General features: G+C 38.3%; 1 protein-coding gene across 7 annotated transcripts in view; it reads right to left on the bottom strand.

The window, feature by feature from the left end:
• STRBP (spermatid perinuclear RNA binding protein) overlaps window positions 1-19,383 on the bottom strand; it is a 73,978-nt gene that overhangs the window by 14,856 nt on the left and 39,739 nt on the right. For 4 of the 7 annotated variants that reach the window (XM_067308854.1, XM_067308856.1, XM_067308853.1 and 1 more), the window contains exons 4-12: window positions 16,737-16,902; window positions 13,744-13,888; window positions 8,054-8,148; window positions 7,543-7,638; window positions 6,682-6,793; window positions 5,982-6,079; window positions 5,405-5,516; window positions 3,325-3,417; window positions 2,271-2,470 (exon numbers count right to left, since the gene is read on the bottom strand). In XM_067308854.1, coding sequence (XP_067164955.1) covers window positions 2,271-2,470; window positions 3,325-3,417; window positions 5,405-5,516; window positions 5,982-6,079; window positions 6,682-6,793; window positions 7,543-7,638; window positions 8,054-8,148; window positions 13,744-13,888; window positions 16,737-16,902 — 1,117 coding nt within the window. The remainder of the gene's footprint in view (window positions 1-2,270; window positions 2,471-3,324; window positions 3,418-5,404; window positions 5,517-5,981; window positions 6,080-6,681; window positions 6,794-7,542; window positions 7,639-8,053; window positions 8,149-13,743; window positions 13,889-16,736; window positions 16,903-19,383) is intronic. The other 3 variants (XM_067308855.1, XM_067308858.1, XM_067308857.1) reach the window with 3 other exon arrangements.

Below are 19,383 nucleotides of genomic sequence, written 5' to 3'. Positions count from 1 at the left end.
TTCTCTCCAGTGTTGAGAGCATGAGAAAAACACAGTAGCAATGGGGAAAAATAGTTTGAGTTTTCCAAAAGTGGAATTAACACAAACAAATTTTAGCAATTACTCATGAGCATCATTATTCATACTGAAAATTCTATGCAAAAATAATAGATTAAAATTCAAAAGCACATCCACTCCATGACACTGCTTAACAATATGATAAACTGTTTTGCATAGTTTTTTCTCTCTCTGCCTGCCTCTGCCCTCCCTCCCTGTGTATAGACAGATTGACTGTGGAGCAAACAGTACAGTCTACCTCATGAGCATTAAAGCACTGCACCTCTCCAAGATGTCTACAAGATAGTAACCTCTAGAGTTTCCAAGGGAACTGCAAATGACAGCCTGGACCCAAAGAGTATATAAAACGTATCCCAGAAAGTATAAGGTTGACGGTATCTCCCTTGCTTGCATCTTTCAGGAACACCAGAGGACAGATCCTTCCAAAGCAGGTATACAGGGAGCAAATTCAGGTATCCTGAACTGAGATTTGACTGGCACCACGTCAAGGTGTAGAAGTGTCTAGCTAACCAAGTAACAGACTGCTTCATCTGCAGTAAGTTTACCTTTTAGCAAAGCGTGTCACAACTTCCAAGCTTTCTCCATGATGCTTACAACACCCAGCTTTATAGCAAACAAAAGCGTACTCCGATTAAGGCATTACTGAGCGGTTACGTCAAAAACATCCTCAATAAGGAAGCTCAGCCTTTCCTTTAGCAGACTCCCTGGCCTAGCTGTAACAGAGGTACCAGAGAGACCCAAAACAATCTGAAACCATGTTGAGGCTCCCTTGAAAATTTAATTCCGTGAACAAAATTCACAGAAATCACTATGTTCCTACACAAAATTGAGAACTATGCAGGTAATTCCAAGCTCAGCTCACAAAGAATTATGTGGTACTTTTGGCTGCAATTTCAGGGTCTCTAATTTTTAAAAAGGTCAGATCCAGAAACTGGAACAGTCACATTAATCCCTCTTGAAGTGTGAAAAAGCAGTGCCCAGACCTACCAGAAAACAAAAACGGCTAGTCTCTGCCACACTGCTGGCTTGTCTTTGGCTTGAATCATGGATGTTTTGAAGTGCTGCCCAGGATTTATATATTTGTAAGTTTAGAGAAAACATAGCTGGGTAGGCACCAGCACAGATCTGGCAGATGCAGGGAGATTCAAGGACAGGGAAGTTACAGCTTTTCAGGGCAAGTTTTGAATTATTTTTTAAATAATTCCTGGGGGTGCGGGGGTGAGGGAGGGGCAAAATAAAAAAGTATGAGGAAGACTGTCTGAAAGGACACACATGCAGACATCCACTTTTCCTAAGGAACAGCACATTCCCTCAAATACTTTTGGACGCTTTGAACATGAAAGCACATGGGACAATGGGATTTTCAAAACTGAAATCAAAGAAAAGCAGAAAATTGCCAGATGAAGCTTCTAAAAAGGAAATTCTCATTCAAAACACAAAGTGAAGCACATATAATGACAGATGGGTTTGTTCCTCTCACAAGTGCAGTTCTATTAAAAGAGATTCTCTTTTTTGCATGAATTGTCTGTAGAAGACTCCTTCCTTTCTTCCCAGAAACCCACCAGGCTAGGTCTGTTTCAGCAGTTTGAACTGTCTTGATGCAGCACAACGTTCATGTTGAGCACTCCAATTACTGCTTTACAGACACAAGCTCTGTCACGTAGAACACCTACAAGAAGCAACCATGGGTTGACTAGTAACTAAATTAAACTAATCTCTTACTGAAGAATTTGACTGGAAACAAATCATTTATTTACGCTAGGCCTCACAATGTGCTACGGTACTTTTCAAACACTGAAGACTGGATACACTCCCCATTTTGAGAAGCTCACAACCCAGGACAGGGACAGACACAGAGAAGAAAGGAGAAGAGAGGGAGCCACCATCATGTTGTTTTCTAACCAACAAGAGGAAGGAATAGAACAGAACAAAACTGACACCCTCCCCATCCTAGAAGTTAACACCAACTTCCATCCGTTGTCACAGGAATTGACTTGCAGAACCCTGGAAAGTTTTCCTCCATGTTTCCACACTGTCCTCCTCCTCTTCTTGTCTAAAACCAGTACTGATCTTAGAGCAATGCCCAGCTAGGTATTAAATCAGTAGTTGGTAGCTCCGCTTCATCCAAAAAAAAATTTTTTTTTTGAATTCAAATATTAACCGTATTTCATGTCATATATTCCAGGTTAGCAGATTACTTCAGGCTACCTTACCTTCACTGCCACATGGAGCTTGGCTGTTTTCTTAGAAGGTCCTGATGCTTCATATGTCGTACCATCAACATCTACAGACATTGTGAAGACTGGGGCGTGGACTGGACCAGACTGTGACAGCAGCTTATACTGAAGCCCTGGTCTGATTTGGTTCAGCCTCATCAGAGCATTCATGAGATCTATTGCTTTACTATCTAGTACTAGTACAAGATAGGGAGGGGGAAGGGAGGGGAGAGGAGAAATGAACAAAATTGAGATGGACAGAAAAATGAAACAGTTTGCGTTTAAGTGCCTTCCATCCATATAAAAGAGTGAAACAACCCCTCAGCGCTTCAGAGGTCGAGGATAGTGATAACACTTGAATATGTTTTTAATAAGCCATTTAATAAGCTTTTAATAAGCCTTTTAATAAGCCATAATTGCCCATCTTTTGATATTGTTAACATAATTCTTTTGCAACTAGTTATAGTCTTCCTGGCTGCTATAAAATAAATAACATGTTTTATAGATTGTGAGGAACCACATACAGAATTGGCACCAAAGTACACAATGAAAATAGCCACCAGAACTAACTGGATCCCAGTAATACTGAGAAACTTCTTGTCTGTGTGTACATTAAATGTCAATGTTTTGTGGATTAAACATTTTTCTTTTCTTGTGGGACGTCTTGGCCTTACAATGGCTGTTCTAAAGAGGAGAAGAGCATGAAAAGAAAAATCTTCATTCAGCAAAGTCACTGCAATATTTTGAAACAACACTGCTGGGAGGTTATCAATAAAATACCTCAGCTGTTTGGGCAACCTAAATTTTACTGTGGCCTGCTGGGTAATCTCATTTAAAACGCAAATCATTCAGTTAGCAAAACATGTCAGAGGAAGTTCAAATGCACAGTAAGAGATGTGTTTGATGTTCTGAATAAAGGGCGATAGAGACAACATTTTTTGTTCCAAAGGCTTTTTCACATGCTATTCTCTACACCAACACAGAAGCTTTCGAAGCAGCTCCCACTGTACAATGGATCTTTGAAAAGAGAATGGAGACATGTTGCACTTACTTTTCCTCAAATTACGCTTCATCTTTTTATTTGGATCTTTATCATCCCCAACACCATCTTCAAATGGTCTCTTGAGAGCAGACGAGCCTGTACCTAGGGCATAAATTTCCTTGTAATATGGATATGCCATTAGAAAAATAAAATTCCATAGCAGGAGTCTGATTAGTCCTATTACTGTTCCTTGTATGTTTATAACTATGAAAAGTACTTAACCACCAAGCATCTGTATTTAAGCATTTAAACTGTTATATCTAAGTTAATACTAGCTTTCTACTCACAGTACAAGGCCATGCAATATGTCCACGGTTCCAGTATTACATGTGATATAAGCAGTGTAAACTTTGCAATAATGTTGGCCACCCAGTTCACAATGTTAGATACAGGTGACTGGTACCCTGAACGTCATCAGAAATAGTTGGAATATTGGTGTTAAGTCAAGGAATTTAAGTAAAACTATTGGACCAATTTTCATCCCCACCTCTGAATGCCACTTGAAGTAGTGAAAGATCCATAGAAGAAGTCGAATGTTGACTTCATATTTCTGCAGGCCAAGATTTATTAGAATGAAAGATAGCTTGGCCTCGCTAGTAAATACTAGTGTTCAGTTCCAGTTTCCTTAATATTGTATGTAGTTATTCTATGTCTAATATGTACCTGTCCATACAAACATAAGGCTGCTGATTAGGTCAATGATAGAAGCTAGTGAACAAAACATTCCACATATCCTTCTCATCCAATCCCACCAACACTCTTGGCAAGCTAACTTAAACACAGCCTGCCTGGTTTTTAAATCTAAGAAAGTTGGTCAGTCATACTCCTGATCTCAGTATCCATCAGATGAAAAACATATCTATATCCATCACTTGCCGTAACAAGAATAAAGTCTTTGTAACAGTCAGTGTCACTGGATCAATGATCTCAATTAAATTAAAAGGCTTAGTTTGCCTCATCATGATCAAATAACAACTTATTTCTGTGCAGTGTTCTATCACTAAAGACATCTCTCAATTATGAAATGGCTGAACATACTGACTAACAGGATTTATTAATTTAATTAAATCTGGTTTCATCAGACCCTTTTAACCTAGTGTGGGGCTTTCATCACCAATAAAGGAAAGACATCAGAAAGGTAGAAGAGAAAGGTATTTCTTGTCATGCTTTAGAAAAAGATACTTCTGAACTTAGGTGGCTTTATGTCAGGAGAAAAGTTTCTGGCTTGCCTGATTTAACTCTGTCTAGAACATCTCTGATACCTAAATCTCCAAGTAGGCGAGACAGATTGAGCTGGAAAGAAGATACTCCAACATACTGTTGGAAAAGTGTTTTGAAATTAAAATCCATCCTTAAATCTGTTGTTTTTGAAGATGAAAGAAAAAAAAATATCTGCCCTTCAAATTAAGTTACTTGACAAAAAGGAAGCCTACAACGCAATAGCTTAAGGCAGTAAATGAATGTTTAGCATACTAACTAATAATAAATTAAATATTTGTTCCATTTCTGCAAATACCATTTAAAATGAAATTCCTGTATCTTCTCTTATCTTCTCTGGAACTGCTTATTTTAAGTCTACAGCTCAGATTGTGCAATTTATTGTTTTTCACATTTATTCTAAGGTCAGAACTGTAAGAGTATTGTTCTTTCACAAAATAAACATGGAAAGTTATTTCTGTTAGATTTATATTTTTTCTAAGAGGAACTCTTCAGATTATATCTTATGATGGACACTCATCTAGTTATATGCTTTTTGATCAGCCTAGTGTCTCTTCTTCCCCAGCATGAGAATCAAAAATATTATTTTTATTCTTCAGGCCCCAAAGGACTTTGCACTTAAAGAAAATCATCTAGTATACTCTAGCAGTTAAATTTTTCTTGCTGCTACTCTGGTGGTTCTTTTCTAGAACAGAACTTTTAGATTTTCCCTTAACAATGAAACAATTTACTAAAACCAGCAACAAACACAAAGAAAAGCCTTTATCTTACACACACACACAGAGCATGTAACTGAAAGGAATTTCACCAATTCTAAATTAACTCCTAGTTTACTTCCCAATTAGTGTTTCTTGGAGCAAACAATACCTACCTTCTTTATCAGTTACTGACCAGGAATATTTCTGAAATGACTTATTTGATGGGAGGGGATCCATTTCCAAAACCTTATAGATCTGACCAAAGGCTGATAATCTGAGTGCATGCTACAAAGTGATAGTAGAAATGAGAGTTACATCACAGCACTATTTTATCTCAGGTGTCTAAGTTTCTAAATAAGTTTGTAGACACAAAACCCAGCATTTCTTCTATGAGGAATGATAGCTACAGAAAGTGTTAATTTCCAAAAAATTTAAATTCATTAATTCCTGTAATACAAAGTGCAGGTCCCACTGACAGGAAGCCTACTCAAGGGCCATGTGCCATAAGCACTTGAAGTGGGATGCAAGTGGTGCGCAGATATTAGGTTGCCTTCTGCAAGAATTACATTTCATCCATATTTAACTCTTGTGCACATAAACTATCACTTAATCTTTCCAAGGTAAGACACTGGATGAACTGTCAATGACTGCCACTAAAATAAGCCATTCAGGGCAGGGAATAAGCTGAGTTAGTGAGCTGAAATCTTCACTGTTACAATATGTAGCTCCTCAGAAGTATAGGTTTTCTACCTGAGCACTGTGTGTAATGGCTTCTTTTTGCTGAACTGTCATATAACACAAAGCATCTGTTGGCTCTCGTTCACAGGGATCATGCAAACCAGGGCCTCCTGGGAGGGAAAGAGGCAAAAAAGATTGTTCAGAATAAGCACAGTATGACTATGAGAATTGCTAGATATTGCAACAACTAATCTCCATCTTCAGAGCGTGAGGAGAACCTCTTTCAGTAAGATTCAAACATTCAAACAAAGCAAACTAACCCTAAGATTTTACCCCTTAGAAGTGAGGCCACAGAACACATCAGGCTCAACACTGGATGTGTATAACAGCATGAACTAAAAGCCGTAGGTTAATAAATAAATAAATAAATTGGGTAGGCATGTTGATTTCAGCAAGTCTATAGAAACTAGCTAGTCATTAGGTCCATTTATTTCTTTGCAGCCTTCTAGTGAGATGGGGTTCATTTATAAACAAACCTAGCATTCCCCATTAACTTCTACTGCATTGGAAGTACATTTCAAACAATTACAACCATACTGTTCCCTTTCTCTTTTAACTTTAAACAAGAATCCATTTGTTTAGCTCCACTGCAGGTTGGAGTGCTTAAAGCAGGCATTTCTCATCTAATCATACATCAGCAAAATGTTAAAACAAATGGAATTGGGTTGCCTGATCAATCTTTTGTAATGCTGAAGTTAATACGGTCCCTTACCAGGAAGCAGAATTCCAGATGCCAAACACTCCATCACTCGTCGTAATGCTTCCCCAGCGCCCAAAGGTCTATTACAAGTACCTATAGATTTTTCACATATAAGCTCGAGTGGCTAGAAGACATTAAAGTATGATTAGTATGGACACAAGGGTAACTAAAACTGCAGTTAAATACAGAGGGGTACAATGGAAGAATATTCACATCAGCTTACTTTAGTTTTAATCCACTACAGGTCTAACACATAGAGATAGTCCCAGAGGACAGTTCAGGGCACTTTTACTTGTTCCCAGCTCTGTCACTTTTGGAGAAAAATCAACTGTTCTTCATTAACTATATAGGAAGTCTACACGGAGAAGCCTTCTAAAGCCAAGTTATGTGAATACTCTCCTCCTATCAAAGGGGTGTCAGTTCTACTTGAGGGAAAATGCTGCCTCCATTGACTTCTGAAATGTTCCTCTCGTATGCAGAGCATTTGGCCTTCCCTAAACCTGCTAACATGAGATGGTATGCTCTGGCAGGACCAGCATAGCCACGATAGCACGGTCATTTTAAAAATCCCAATTTGGAGGCAACAAGTGGGATTCCACTACAAATCCACAAGGATATGCAAGGCCCCACAACATTACGTCTCTTCCCACGGTACTTGTACATCTCACGGACTGACTGACTGAACGTTCACAATCTCTTTTCTTCCTGCAAGCAGTTTTCTAGACAGGTAATAGTTAGTGGGGAGCAGAAGGAAAGGGGGAGTTAGAGGGCAGTTTCTTACAGTGCACTGTTTGCCCTAGTCCAGGCACTGCTGCAATCCTCAGATGATCTGAGATGTCTGACCAAGCTGCCTCCAACTCTTTCTGTACTTACCCATCCTTTGAGTGGTGCCCATGTGGGGACTCTGTTGCACAAATCCCGTAGAATACGAAGGACAATTACACATGATTTTAGTCCATTTGCCCTGGCCTAAAACAAACAAAATGGTTCCAATACACCTGCAAAAACCTAGCCTTCAATTTGCTTTTCTTTTTAAATGCACAGAGTCCATGGATAGATTCTTTTTCATGATTATTACTTATACTTAATCAGCTTCATGCAAAATAAAGACAGTTATATAAAGTAAAATACTTCATTTTATAGAAGGACATATGGAAAAGGAAGCAAAACGTCAAGATTGCTTTTGTAGCCTCATGACAACTCTAGACCAGTTGGCTATCTACCTATCAGGCTTTTCCTTGTACAGTATAGCACTGAATTCGGAATTCTAGACCTTTGCTCTATTAGGGACTAATCAGAAATTAAAGAGGCATTAAAATTAAAAGTGACTGAAATTAAACCTCATAAGGCTACAATAACAACAAGGTAAGAACAAAGAGCCAACCTGAAACCATTTGGCGTGCCGCAGAGACGCCAAGGCCTCCAGGCATTTCTGCCTGTCCAATAAGTCCGGAGGATCTTTCATCGCAACATTATCTACTGGTAAAAATGGGATAAAAAGAGACAGATACAATTTGACCAAGGGGTTTCTGTCACAATACATAAAGAGCGGCAGCATCTCAATGAGATAATAAGACTCCCAGAATTTAAGTGCACTGTGTTATTTAATTTAAACAAGCCATTAAAGGTAGTAAATGTGCACATGTGCAACAGAAGCAAAGGCATTCAATCCTTGTAAAATAATAGTAATAATAAAAAAGATGGCCACTGCTATAGACAATCTGGGATCTTATTAAAAATGCAGAACACATTTCAGGGCAGAAAATAGCTATATAGCACTTATTTTTGTTGGGTTTTTTCCCTCTTCTTTTCCTTCTTTGTGACTTTTATTCCAAGTGCATAAAAATGGCACAGAATTTCAAACCTTTTCGAAAAGAGAAAGATTTTACTGAGGGAGGGAAAAAAAATTAATAGGGAGAAAGTACTCAGAAGTTATTTTGCCACAATTGCTGATAATTCAAAAGAAAAACTTTGAATATATTTGAAATTTTTCTTGAACAGTATTAACCAATATATCCACATTAAAGAAAAATATAAAAAGTGCCAATAAGCAGTTTTACAGTTCAATTAATCTTTCATACAACCAGAACATATGAAAGAAGAAAATAAGTTTGGAAACTTCCAGAGTGTTAACATATTTGCGATGTAGTCCCCTCTTGTAAAAATCTGCTCTTCCCAGCAAAAATTAATGAAAAAATTCAAAGAAGGATTTGAGAGACAAGACACTGAAGTCTTCTGTTGAGGTTTACACTTTTTTTCCTCCTCTTTTTTTTTTTTTTTTTCCTTTTTTTTTATCCAGCATGCAACAAACTGCTTTTAACAATCACATCTGATTCTATATTGAGGGACATTATATAACAGTCCTCTCTTCCCCGGTTTGTTTGTTTGTTTGTTTTTGGGGGGGGATGTTGAGAATCATAACAAGTGATTAGTACCCAGATTCTCTGAAAACTATACAAATGACAGATTTTGCATATCTACAGGATCAGATTTAAAAGATTTTAGTTTTTAGCTGACATAAACATATTGAGGAACTAAATGAATCCATGGTTCAACTAAAAGCTTGAATAAGTTATTTTCCTAAGGATACACAATTACTCCTTATTTCAAAATAAATTTGGAAAAACAGTCTTTTCATTATTCATAACAGACAATTCTATAGAGATCTATGAAGGTCTGACTGCAATATAATAGCCAGTCCAAATTGAAGATTATGCCAGATAAGCAAAATCCAGTACCCAGCAAGACACTGAAAATATGCAGGACAAGTAGGGAGAAAAAAAGTTTGATCATTGTGTACAAATATACAATTTATTAGTAAAATCTCAAAGTACATTTTCATAGATTACTCTGGATAGTATTGGTTGCAAATATAATTGCATCTTTAATGTTAAAGCTGCTTCACCCCCTATGCCGTTCGATAGGAAGGTTATTCTGGTAAAAGCACATTATGTTATGGTGGATAAAAGAGCCCAGACCAAAAAAAACAGTGTAAAATTGAACAGAAAGAGGCATCTTGCCTGACAGTTCATAGCTGCAGTTTGCATCTGCTGGTTCTGCTGTCAGCAGAGGACTTAAGTGCTATAAGCCTATTTTCTGACCCCAGTGAACTTCACAGCAGATATTTGCATTGTTTCTTATTGCCCTTATAACAGTATTACAATACTGAGATTAATCACACCTCTTCCCTATTCTCCAAATAAAAGCTGCTAAGTCTTAAGGTATTGGATTTCTATGAGCACAAAAGGTCACTTTGGAACAGAAGATTGCTTCTAAATTTTCTTTGCAGTTTCATTAGTTTCAGGAGTAATATTTTGTGGTACACAATTACTAAATGTACATCTATTTAAGTAGTTCTGCAAGAAAACTTTTTATTGTGGACAATATAAACATCTGCTTAAAGCTCGTGTATTATATATAAAACAGCTACTGTCAATGAATGATCAGAATCTTATTTTAAAACGTTAGAAATGGCAAAGGTGACTGATTGCAAAATCATTCATTTTTAGCAATGAAGCTGAATCGTCAAATCCGTAAGGACTTTTACTTAGTACTGTGTAAGACTTTGCTAAAGTATGTTGCAGCTATCGAGGAAGTAATCCAATTCGCCTTTAAATTACAAAATCATAAACAGAATATGCATCAGCTGTTATGCAGCTGAATGAAAAGGGTTTTCTGCTCTCATTAGATTTAATTTTTCATTTTCAACAGGCTAAAATCCTACTTTTGCAATAGGATTAAGGCTATTTCCAAAGGTCTATGTTACAATTCTCTTGGAGAATTCTGCCAATTGCAAACTCAGTACAAGTGTCCTGAGCACCTTCTGTAGATATTGCAGTCAGACAACTTTTGGGTGCAAGATTCTATTAAACAGAAAGATGAAGAGAACAGGCAGTGAAGAGGGTGAGCAGCTTGCAGCAGACTCCCTTTCGACATCTTCAGTAGAATGGCATGTTTCTTCATGCTCTGCCAGTCAGGAAAGTGAGACCCAATCAAAATTTTCAAATACGATTGCAAAGCTTTCTTTTTTATCTTGTGATTTTAGAAAGGGCAATGATACATCGAGGAGTTTTATTTAATAAAAAGTTAGTAAGAAAGCCCTGACAGTAGTTTAGACTCTGCAACATAGAACCAATCCTTCGGTAATTCTCTCCCCACTTGCTGTATTTATTCTCTTCATATAGTGGCTGCCAACTTCACTCATATACAGCCAGCCATATGAGGAGAGTGTCTTCTCTGGAGAGACACGGCAAATCTGTGGCTTGTTGTGTCATTCCTTCAGAGGCACTTGGCACCTTTGGAGCATCACTGACCGTCTCTGCCCAGCAAGGGCAGATTGTTTCTGCAGTAGTTGCTCAGTTACAGTGAGGTTAATTTCAGCACCACTTTTATAACTGAACTTGCTTAGTATTACATATGCTTGTTGTTACTGTATGCTCAGTAACAACAACCGATTTGCAAGCTACAACATTCTGGTCTGCAAAGTCCAATTTATACTCGATGCTATGAGTAAAAATCAGTTTCCTAAGAAGTTTAAATTTTAAGCTGATACAGAATGCAGATATTTTAGATGTTTGACCTCTCAACTTAACATGAAAAAGCAGAGCTTTTTCGATAGCCATTTGTGAGAAACACTGAAATGCACACACACACACACACTGCTCCGCTATTTATTTTTGCTAACAAGCAGCAAAAACAAATAGGACAAACACCACATTTAAACATGAACACTTTTCCGAAAAGGTGGGGACTGAAGAGAAATCCAGGAATGTTTTTCAATACATTCTGACATCAGGGCATGAAGGTACACACAGCATTCCTACAGAACAAATGGGAGCACTGATAACGAAGTCCGTTGCACCTAACCTTGCTGATTGGGTTAGAGGGCAGATTAGTGCCGAACCGAACGGAACCGAACGGCTGGAAACCTTGGTCAGTTTCGGGCAGCCTGCGCGGCCGGCGGCGGGGCGGCGCGCACCCGCCCGGCGCCCCCGGCCCCCGGCCTATCTTACAAGTAAGATGAAAAGCGAGCTCCAAAGCATCTCGAGTGCCTTGATTCAAAAGAATGTAGAGAATAAACTGATAACAGTTTTAAAAACTGCTCAGAAAATACACTTCTGTTTTGTTGGTCTTTTTCAGGAGTAGCAGAAGAATATGGCAGTACTTTCTACGGAGATCAAGGTATTTTTGCTGGACACTTTCTCTGAATATTTTCCCTTGATAATAGATATAAAACTTTTTTGGTCTGAATCTTTAAGTCAAAGTGACTTAAAAAATGGTTGCAAAAATTATGAAAAACAGTAATTTTTCCCCTTAAAATGAGGATTTAATTATTTAGTGACATATACATAATATTTCACATACCTTTGAAAAGGAATATGATAAATTTCTTTGTTCACTTATGATGAATCAAAGACATTTAAACTCTATACAAAAGAATCTGGGCTTTAAAACAAGATCCGTTACCCTATCGACTGTCCTCATCAGCTTTACAGAAGAGATGGCCTAACAGCTGTCTAAGAGCACTAGTAAAAACATTTTAAAAAATTAGTACAAAATTTTGAGAAGTATTTTAAGATACCGAAAACAAACTGAACACACATTTTAAATGTGGGAAAGCATAAAAATCAAATACTCATTCAGTTTGTACAATGAATTCATGGAGACCCAAGGTTATACTGCCACAATGGCAATACCTTTTTTTTTTTTTTTGGTTACAAGAAAATACTTGGACAGAAGCCTTTATGCAAAACCGTATCCCCTTATGGGAATCTTACAGACACTTTCTCCTTAAAATTTCTTCTGCACTTGGTGCTCTCTCACACAAACATGCATCAGCTGCAATAAAAACAGGCCTGATCTCAGCATCTTATGGAAAGCTGAAGAGCAACTGAAGTAATATGCAATTTATTTTTAATGCTCTTGCAAAAGAGCATGATTACTAATTTGAGAATACGCAGACATTGCAATTAGGGAATCTTTGCCATTCATCTGTTTTGTAAGATTTTTCTGCTTCCAACTGCTGCCAAAGTGCTACATTTCATTTGAAAACAGATACTTTCTGGCCTTGCCTCAAAACGAAATGGAGAGAAACTGACCAACATTTCTCCTTGTATCGGCGTTTCATGTGGGAGAGGGGAGTAAGCGAAGGACTGGTGGCGAGTCTAGAAATGGGAAAGAGCAACAGGGAGTTCCCTAGCCCACACGGGCCCAGCTGCCTCAGTTGTCATGACAGAGAGTGGCCAGTTGGTCAAAGGTCTGACATCATCCAGTGGCAAAGTTTCCAGGGATAGGTTTGGGAAGTGGAAGCAGAAATTACTGACAAGATTTTAAAAATAAAACAAAGTATGGCTACATTTGCTCTTCTCTATTTCTCCTTGTTTCCAGCCTCATTGATAATAAGAATCAACATTTCTTTAAGAGGGGCTCGTCACTATATTGGATGTCACCGCAGTCAGGGAGAAGGAATAGAAAGAAACTAAGTTATAATTTTCTAAATCTATATTGTACTAAGGATATGAAGTAAAATGTTTAATTCAGAAGCAAGTGTGCTGTGTTATAGCACTGTAACTCCAATTGTATCCTGGTTAGGAGATTCTTAAAGCTAGAAACATACATATACGTATCAATAATTAATAAAAACTGAGGGCCAGAAGGACATACTTGCGAGCTTTGCAGAAGAGTTATTTTGTGTAAAAAGAGAAACAATTTCATGAGTTTGTCAAGATACTACGAACCAATCCCACTTGACTGACTTAATTTGAAAACAAGACTGTGCAGCGCTAGGGTGCTTGAGGATTAACTAATAAGTCTGAAAGAAAGTAGAACTAAGATCTGATTGTATGTCAGAGTTAACACTGTAACAATACTGCTTGCAAATGAAAATTAAGCATATTTACCTGAAGATTAAATGACTGTTGTCTGCTTAAGGCACAAACAATGTAACATATTGTGGCAACAGCCAATCTACTTAGCACACGATGTACAATTAAAAACCTACTTCCTAACTAACCCTGTGCTGCACAGTCAGAGCATTTAGATAGAACAGTCTTAAGAAGTTAAAACTCTGTGTACCTCCTTCCTTCTTCTCTGCTTCATCTCGAATGAGGGGAGATGTAAGTATCACCTTCAGTGTTAGCTTGGGCTCCTTTGTGTTATGAATAATAATAGCTGCCTCATTTACATGTTCCTCCACAAGATACTTCTCTTCTGTAAGTTTCTGAAAGTCACCAAGAAAGATTTCAAGAATCTCCCAGTCAATTGAGAAACTGCAGAATCTCTTTAAGTGCAAACGCCTCCTGAACTAATGAGACGCCTACAGGACATTGCAACAACAAATATGGCCCTGCCTCCTTCATTAAAAACAAACAGAAAAAAACCAACACATTGCTTAAAAAAAAAAAAAAAAAAAAGCAAAATTTAATGACAATACTAAGTAGCCCCACTAGAACAACACTTTTTCACTTTTTTCTTTTTAATAAGACAGAAGCTCGCTTTCATAGTTGCTCGTGTGTGAAATACTACCAGCAACTTTTGTTCTTAGAGAGAACGTACTTCGCTGGCAATGCTGCCTCTAAACGTAAAAGCCCTCGCACGCAGTGTAACCAGCGCAGCCATAACTGGCAGTGCAATGGGTGACAGTCGGGCACGGCCACGCTCCAGTACAGGGGCCGCACTGGCTCACCTAGTCCGTTTACCTGCCGTGAGGCAAAACCAACTGGACCTTGGCCATTCCTTACAGTCTAAGCTATTCTTCAGATTTTCTAGCAACAAGAATTTCGCAGCTTCTCCAAATAGCCTATTCTAACTCCTAGCCACAGATATAATTTATACAACCTATTTTGCAACAAGTTTGCCCCTTGCTACAATTCCAGTTACTTCTCATCCTACCCTTGGTAGCCATGTGAAATACCAATTCACTGTCCCTTTATAAATAGCCATTAATGTTTTTTTGAAACTTACACTTGTACTCAGTCTTGACTTTTTCCAAAGAAGATAGTTTTAATCTTTCCTCAATGGTTTCCGGGACACTCATTCTCAGTATTCTCTTTTGGCTTTTCTCCAACCTGTCCGTCTGTCTCCACACAGCACTTGTAAGTGGATGCAAAGCTCCACTGTCACCCACTTCACTCATTAATACCAGCCCCAGGAGAGACCCTTGAGAATGCCTGGAAAATCTGATCTTTCTCTCTTGACAGTGCACCAATAAACTGAGAGGTTTTTAAATTGATCCATTCTCAAGAAACTTAGCTGTTTGGATTTTTTTGCAGATAACAGTACAAACTGCTTAATAGTTTTCTTTCTAATAACTTGCACAGTATCAGAGTTATCTCAACTGGTCTGTATCTGCAAGGTCTTTAAGCAGCCCTTGGGGACCTCTCTCAGCCTCCAAAAGTTCACAGAGATAACCACAGATGCTTTAGAGTCCTAAAGGTAGCTCCTCATATCTGTGGGTATGTTTCAGCAATACTATGAATTTAAAACATATTTAACATGTTCTAACTTCTTCTTTCCCTGTTTGATCTGTGTTCCTCCAACTCCTTTTGTTGTTGGGATGAAATAATTTAAGCATCTGCTCACAACTAGCCTTCAAAGAAGAATAAAGCACAAATTGTTAATAATGTATCTGTACATCATTTGCTGTCCTTCACCACTAATGGGCCTACACTTTCTCGTCTCTCCTGTATCTGATATGTCCACAGAACCTCTCCTTATTGCCTTTTATGCCCATGATAATTGTAGCCTGTTTCACAAATTAGCTTCATCTTACCTGAACAATTCCTATTTGATGTTCTATTTATTTAACGAGATCCTGCCACAGTCACACTGGTTTTACTATGCTTAGACTTTCTATTACTTGCTTTAGAGCAGTCAAAGCAATGATTTAAATATTACCTTTAAGAAACATTGAGCTTTTTAAATTCTCTTTCCCTCAGAATGCTTCCCCATAGGATCCTACCCACTGTCCACTGAATCTGTTGCGGTCTTACAGTCTTTCAATTATGTCCATTCTGCTGTTCTCACTCATTTCTTTAAGCATACATTATCTTATCACTTCCACCCCTTCTCATCTCATATCTCACTACAAACAAGTAAATTTTATTCTTTACTGCTTGATACATCACCATCATTTTCAGCTATGGACAGGGCCACATCTGCAGGCACATTATCTCACTGAAACCAAGGCCCTTCATGCAAACAAATGAACAATGAGAGCAAACGGCTGTCAAGAATGGCAAACATATACTGCCCACGTGGAAATAAACACAAGGCAGAAAAGCATATCTGGAGTGAAGCAGATCAAATCATATCACTTAGTTTCGAGAGAGATACTTACAGTGGAATATTTTTGGGCACAGTTTCTAGGCAAGAGTGTGTCACAGTCCAGAAGCTGGACTGCTTAATCGGGCTCAGAACTCTATCAAAAAGGTATTATCCCTAGCTGCTTTAAAGATACCAATATTTGCTGTAGGTAGCTACCTAGTGGATGCTAACATTAGACCCAAACACCCACAAATAAAAAGAATTATGAGCTCATGATTATCATGAGCTAAAATGAGTGACCACCTAGACTAACTGATCTTACTTCAGAAGCACAGAGACATTTTTCCTGGAAAAGCCTAAAAAAAGCAAAACTGCTGCTATGTAGAACTTCAGGTTCTGGAGGAGAAAACAAACGAAACCAAAAGAAATGCAGACTGAAAAATGTGTTCATGCTTGAGTGGGGATGATTTCTGGGACTGTAATTTAGCCCATGTTAGAGGTGAGACCAGAAAACAAAAATTGGCTGGGTTAGTTACCAAATAGAGAGTTTAGCTGTCAGCACTGGAAGACTGACATCACAAATAGGGATTGGGCAACATCAGAAATAAGATGTTAAATTTTGTGAATAGCTACTTCAACCGTAACGCATCAAAGACTACATACCCTAGATGTCCTAAACTAAAAGTACATTCTTTAATCTATACCACTTGTATTTTTTCCTGGAATTAATTAATTTCAGCCTTTACCCACATACCTTGCAGTGCTTTCAGCCACTGTTACAGAACTACCCTGAAGTAACTCACCTGAATTTGAACTGGGAGATTGTCTTTGACTATATATAACAAGGTCTTTGTGGGCTTTTCTTTGCACATGAGAACCAGTTCCAAATCCATATCATCTTTTATCAGCAAGCCCTTTGCAACCAAGCCAATTCTCATAACACCACACAAGGTCCGACCGCCTTGATCCCTGGAAATGAAACAATTCTGAGTAATTAAAATGGTATTTTTGTGCATTAGAAATACTTGTATTATCCTATCACAGTGAGGGGCCATAAGCTGATGGGACTGATTACATTGCTAAAGGGGTGCATTGCTAATTAGAAATGAAAAGCATAGACTCCTTTTATGCAAGTAGCTCCTATGAAAAAAAAAAAAACCAAAATTGACTGAAGCACTGATTCGCAATTCACATGAATGCAAAAGTGGCCTAGCTCAAGTCACAGAGCTCAAAAAAACCCCCAAACCCACTAGCTGCAGATCTACCAAGAGTATACTAATTAATCTAGAGGGGCTCCCATACAGAATTCCTGTTTTCAGAAGTGATTTGAATTGTCTTTTATTGACACTCAGTCTTTAACACAGCTGCACACCTTTTCGATGTTTCTGTTAATTGACCCATACTTTCAAATCTGTATCTTTAAAATTATACAACCAATTTTTGATGTTTTAGTGCATACTACAAACTTGACATTTCAGGAAAGCTTCTAATTTCAAATAGTCTTCCTGGTGCAATTCCTTCTACAAGTCTCACCACTGAAACCTACAGAAATAAAGGTTTGAGTACTGGGTTCTACTCTCTAGAGAAAGTATAGGAGAATACTTAAAGGCCACAGTAACTTTCAAAACAACATAAAAAACACTTTAGTTTTAAGCATTGAGAGCAAAACTGCAACAAAAATCAATTTAGTAGGCTAAGATTGCACAAAAACAGCAAAGAAAGTGCAAAAAACACATTATCTGTTGAGAGTTCAAAAACAGTTATTGCCACACATGCATCTCACACTGTGGCACCAACTGCTGGCACATCACCATTATAAAACCCCAGAAAGTGCGTAACCAGTAAAGTAGTAAACCACCTGCGTCAGAAAGGCAGCAGTCCCATTGGCATCATCCTTACCATGCAGAGGGATGGGAAGTATATAAAAAGCATCAATCACATTGTGATCCACGATCATAAAACAGACCCTAAGTTTTGCTCAAATATATCTTCATTTATTAATGTTAATTTATTATTTTAAATGGAAAGGCAGGAACAGGCTATGCTTACAGAACAGGCAGAAGAAGAGAAGGCAGGACCTAGAGAACCAAATGGCAATCCCAACCAGTGGCTACCCTAGAATAGCCAGAAGCAAACAAACAAAAAATCTAACAAAACAAAAAAATTTCCCAACTTCCACCCTGGAACCACGCTACTTTGCCAGTATCTGGATGCAAACATGGGAAAAAAATGCAGAATTCCTTTAGAAATGGTTTCTAATTAGCATAAATACATTTTACGTGATAGAACAATATACAACTTAAGCCCCTTTTAGCTTGTAAAGTGATTATTAAAATTATCCATCCCAAAACAAACACACAAATGTATAAGCTATTTTATAAGTATAAATAAAGGTGTGCATATACATACACCTCCCTAAATACTTGAAAAATCAGGATTTTTGTAAGTGTCTGGTAAGCTTTGTCAAACCTTGTTTTCAAAGCTTCCACTGACCAGCCAGCAGCATGCAGTGACAGGACCAGTAACTGCCTTTCTTTCACAATGTGGAGGAATTCACATGTTAAATATTTTGTACATGGTCTTGAAGATTCAAATTGCAAATTAAAGCCTTAACAAGGAAGAAATGAGTTGCCTATATTGGGAAACTGTCAAATGACCTTGGAAAATTTTAGTTATAAAAATTTAAGATTTTACTACCGTCAGCAGTCCATTCTTTCTCACCCATCCTCTTGGTTGGAAGTTACCCCACCCAGCAGAGAAGGCTGAATACATACACCCATTTCATAAGCTACCTCAGTTCCCAGTAAAGCAGATCAGCCTAAACTGCCCAGGCAGGTGGTCCATGCTGAGATGCCCAGCTGTGAATTGGGGACAGGCAATGCAAACAAATACCCAGTTTTACTTTACTGTCCCACTACCACACAGTGACAGACAAGCACATCTTTGTCAAAGCAAAATATATCTTTCCTCATCTATCAGAAGCTTTAAATTTCTTTCCCTGTTAACCTGTATCCAAGGTTTGCCCCAAAGTAATACAGCCAGTAATGTCCCATGGTTCATTTAATCTTGGCTAAAGGATGGATTCAGGACTTTTAGGATTCCTGAGACTGAGACTACTGGCAGAAGAGGCCTGTTGTGGCAGCAGGTTCTTGATTTAAGGGAGATGCTTAGGTAGGCTGTCAGCATGGCTTCCACGTCACCGCAACACTGCCTGCATTAGCACTGTCGGCAGGTCTAATTGATAGGGGTCTGAGGGAACACAGTGGAAAGGAAAAATTGTATCAGTCGCATGTTAGCAATACTCACTAGAGTCAGGATATGACAACCGCCACCCACACAGGGGATGTTGGTGGGAAGGGACAACGATCTATGCACCAGTGAGCTCAGAGACTAACGCTGAACACCCCGGATCAGGCTCTGGACCAGTTCCTGTAACTCCCAGAACAGTTA

This window comes from Apteryx mantelli, chromosome 21 (genome assembly GCF_036417845.1).
Source record: "Apteryx mantelli isolate bAptMan1 chromosome 21, bAptMan1.hap1, whole genome shotgun sequence".
NCBI lineage: Eukaryota > Metazoa > Chordata > Aves > Apterygiformes > Apterygidae > Apteryx > Apteryx mantelli.
This window is presented reverse-complemented; position numbering and strand designations above follow the sequence as displayed.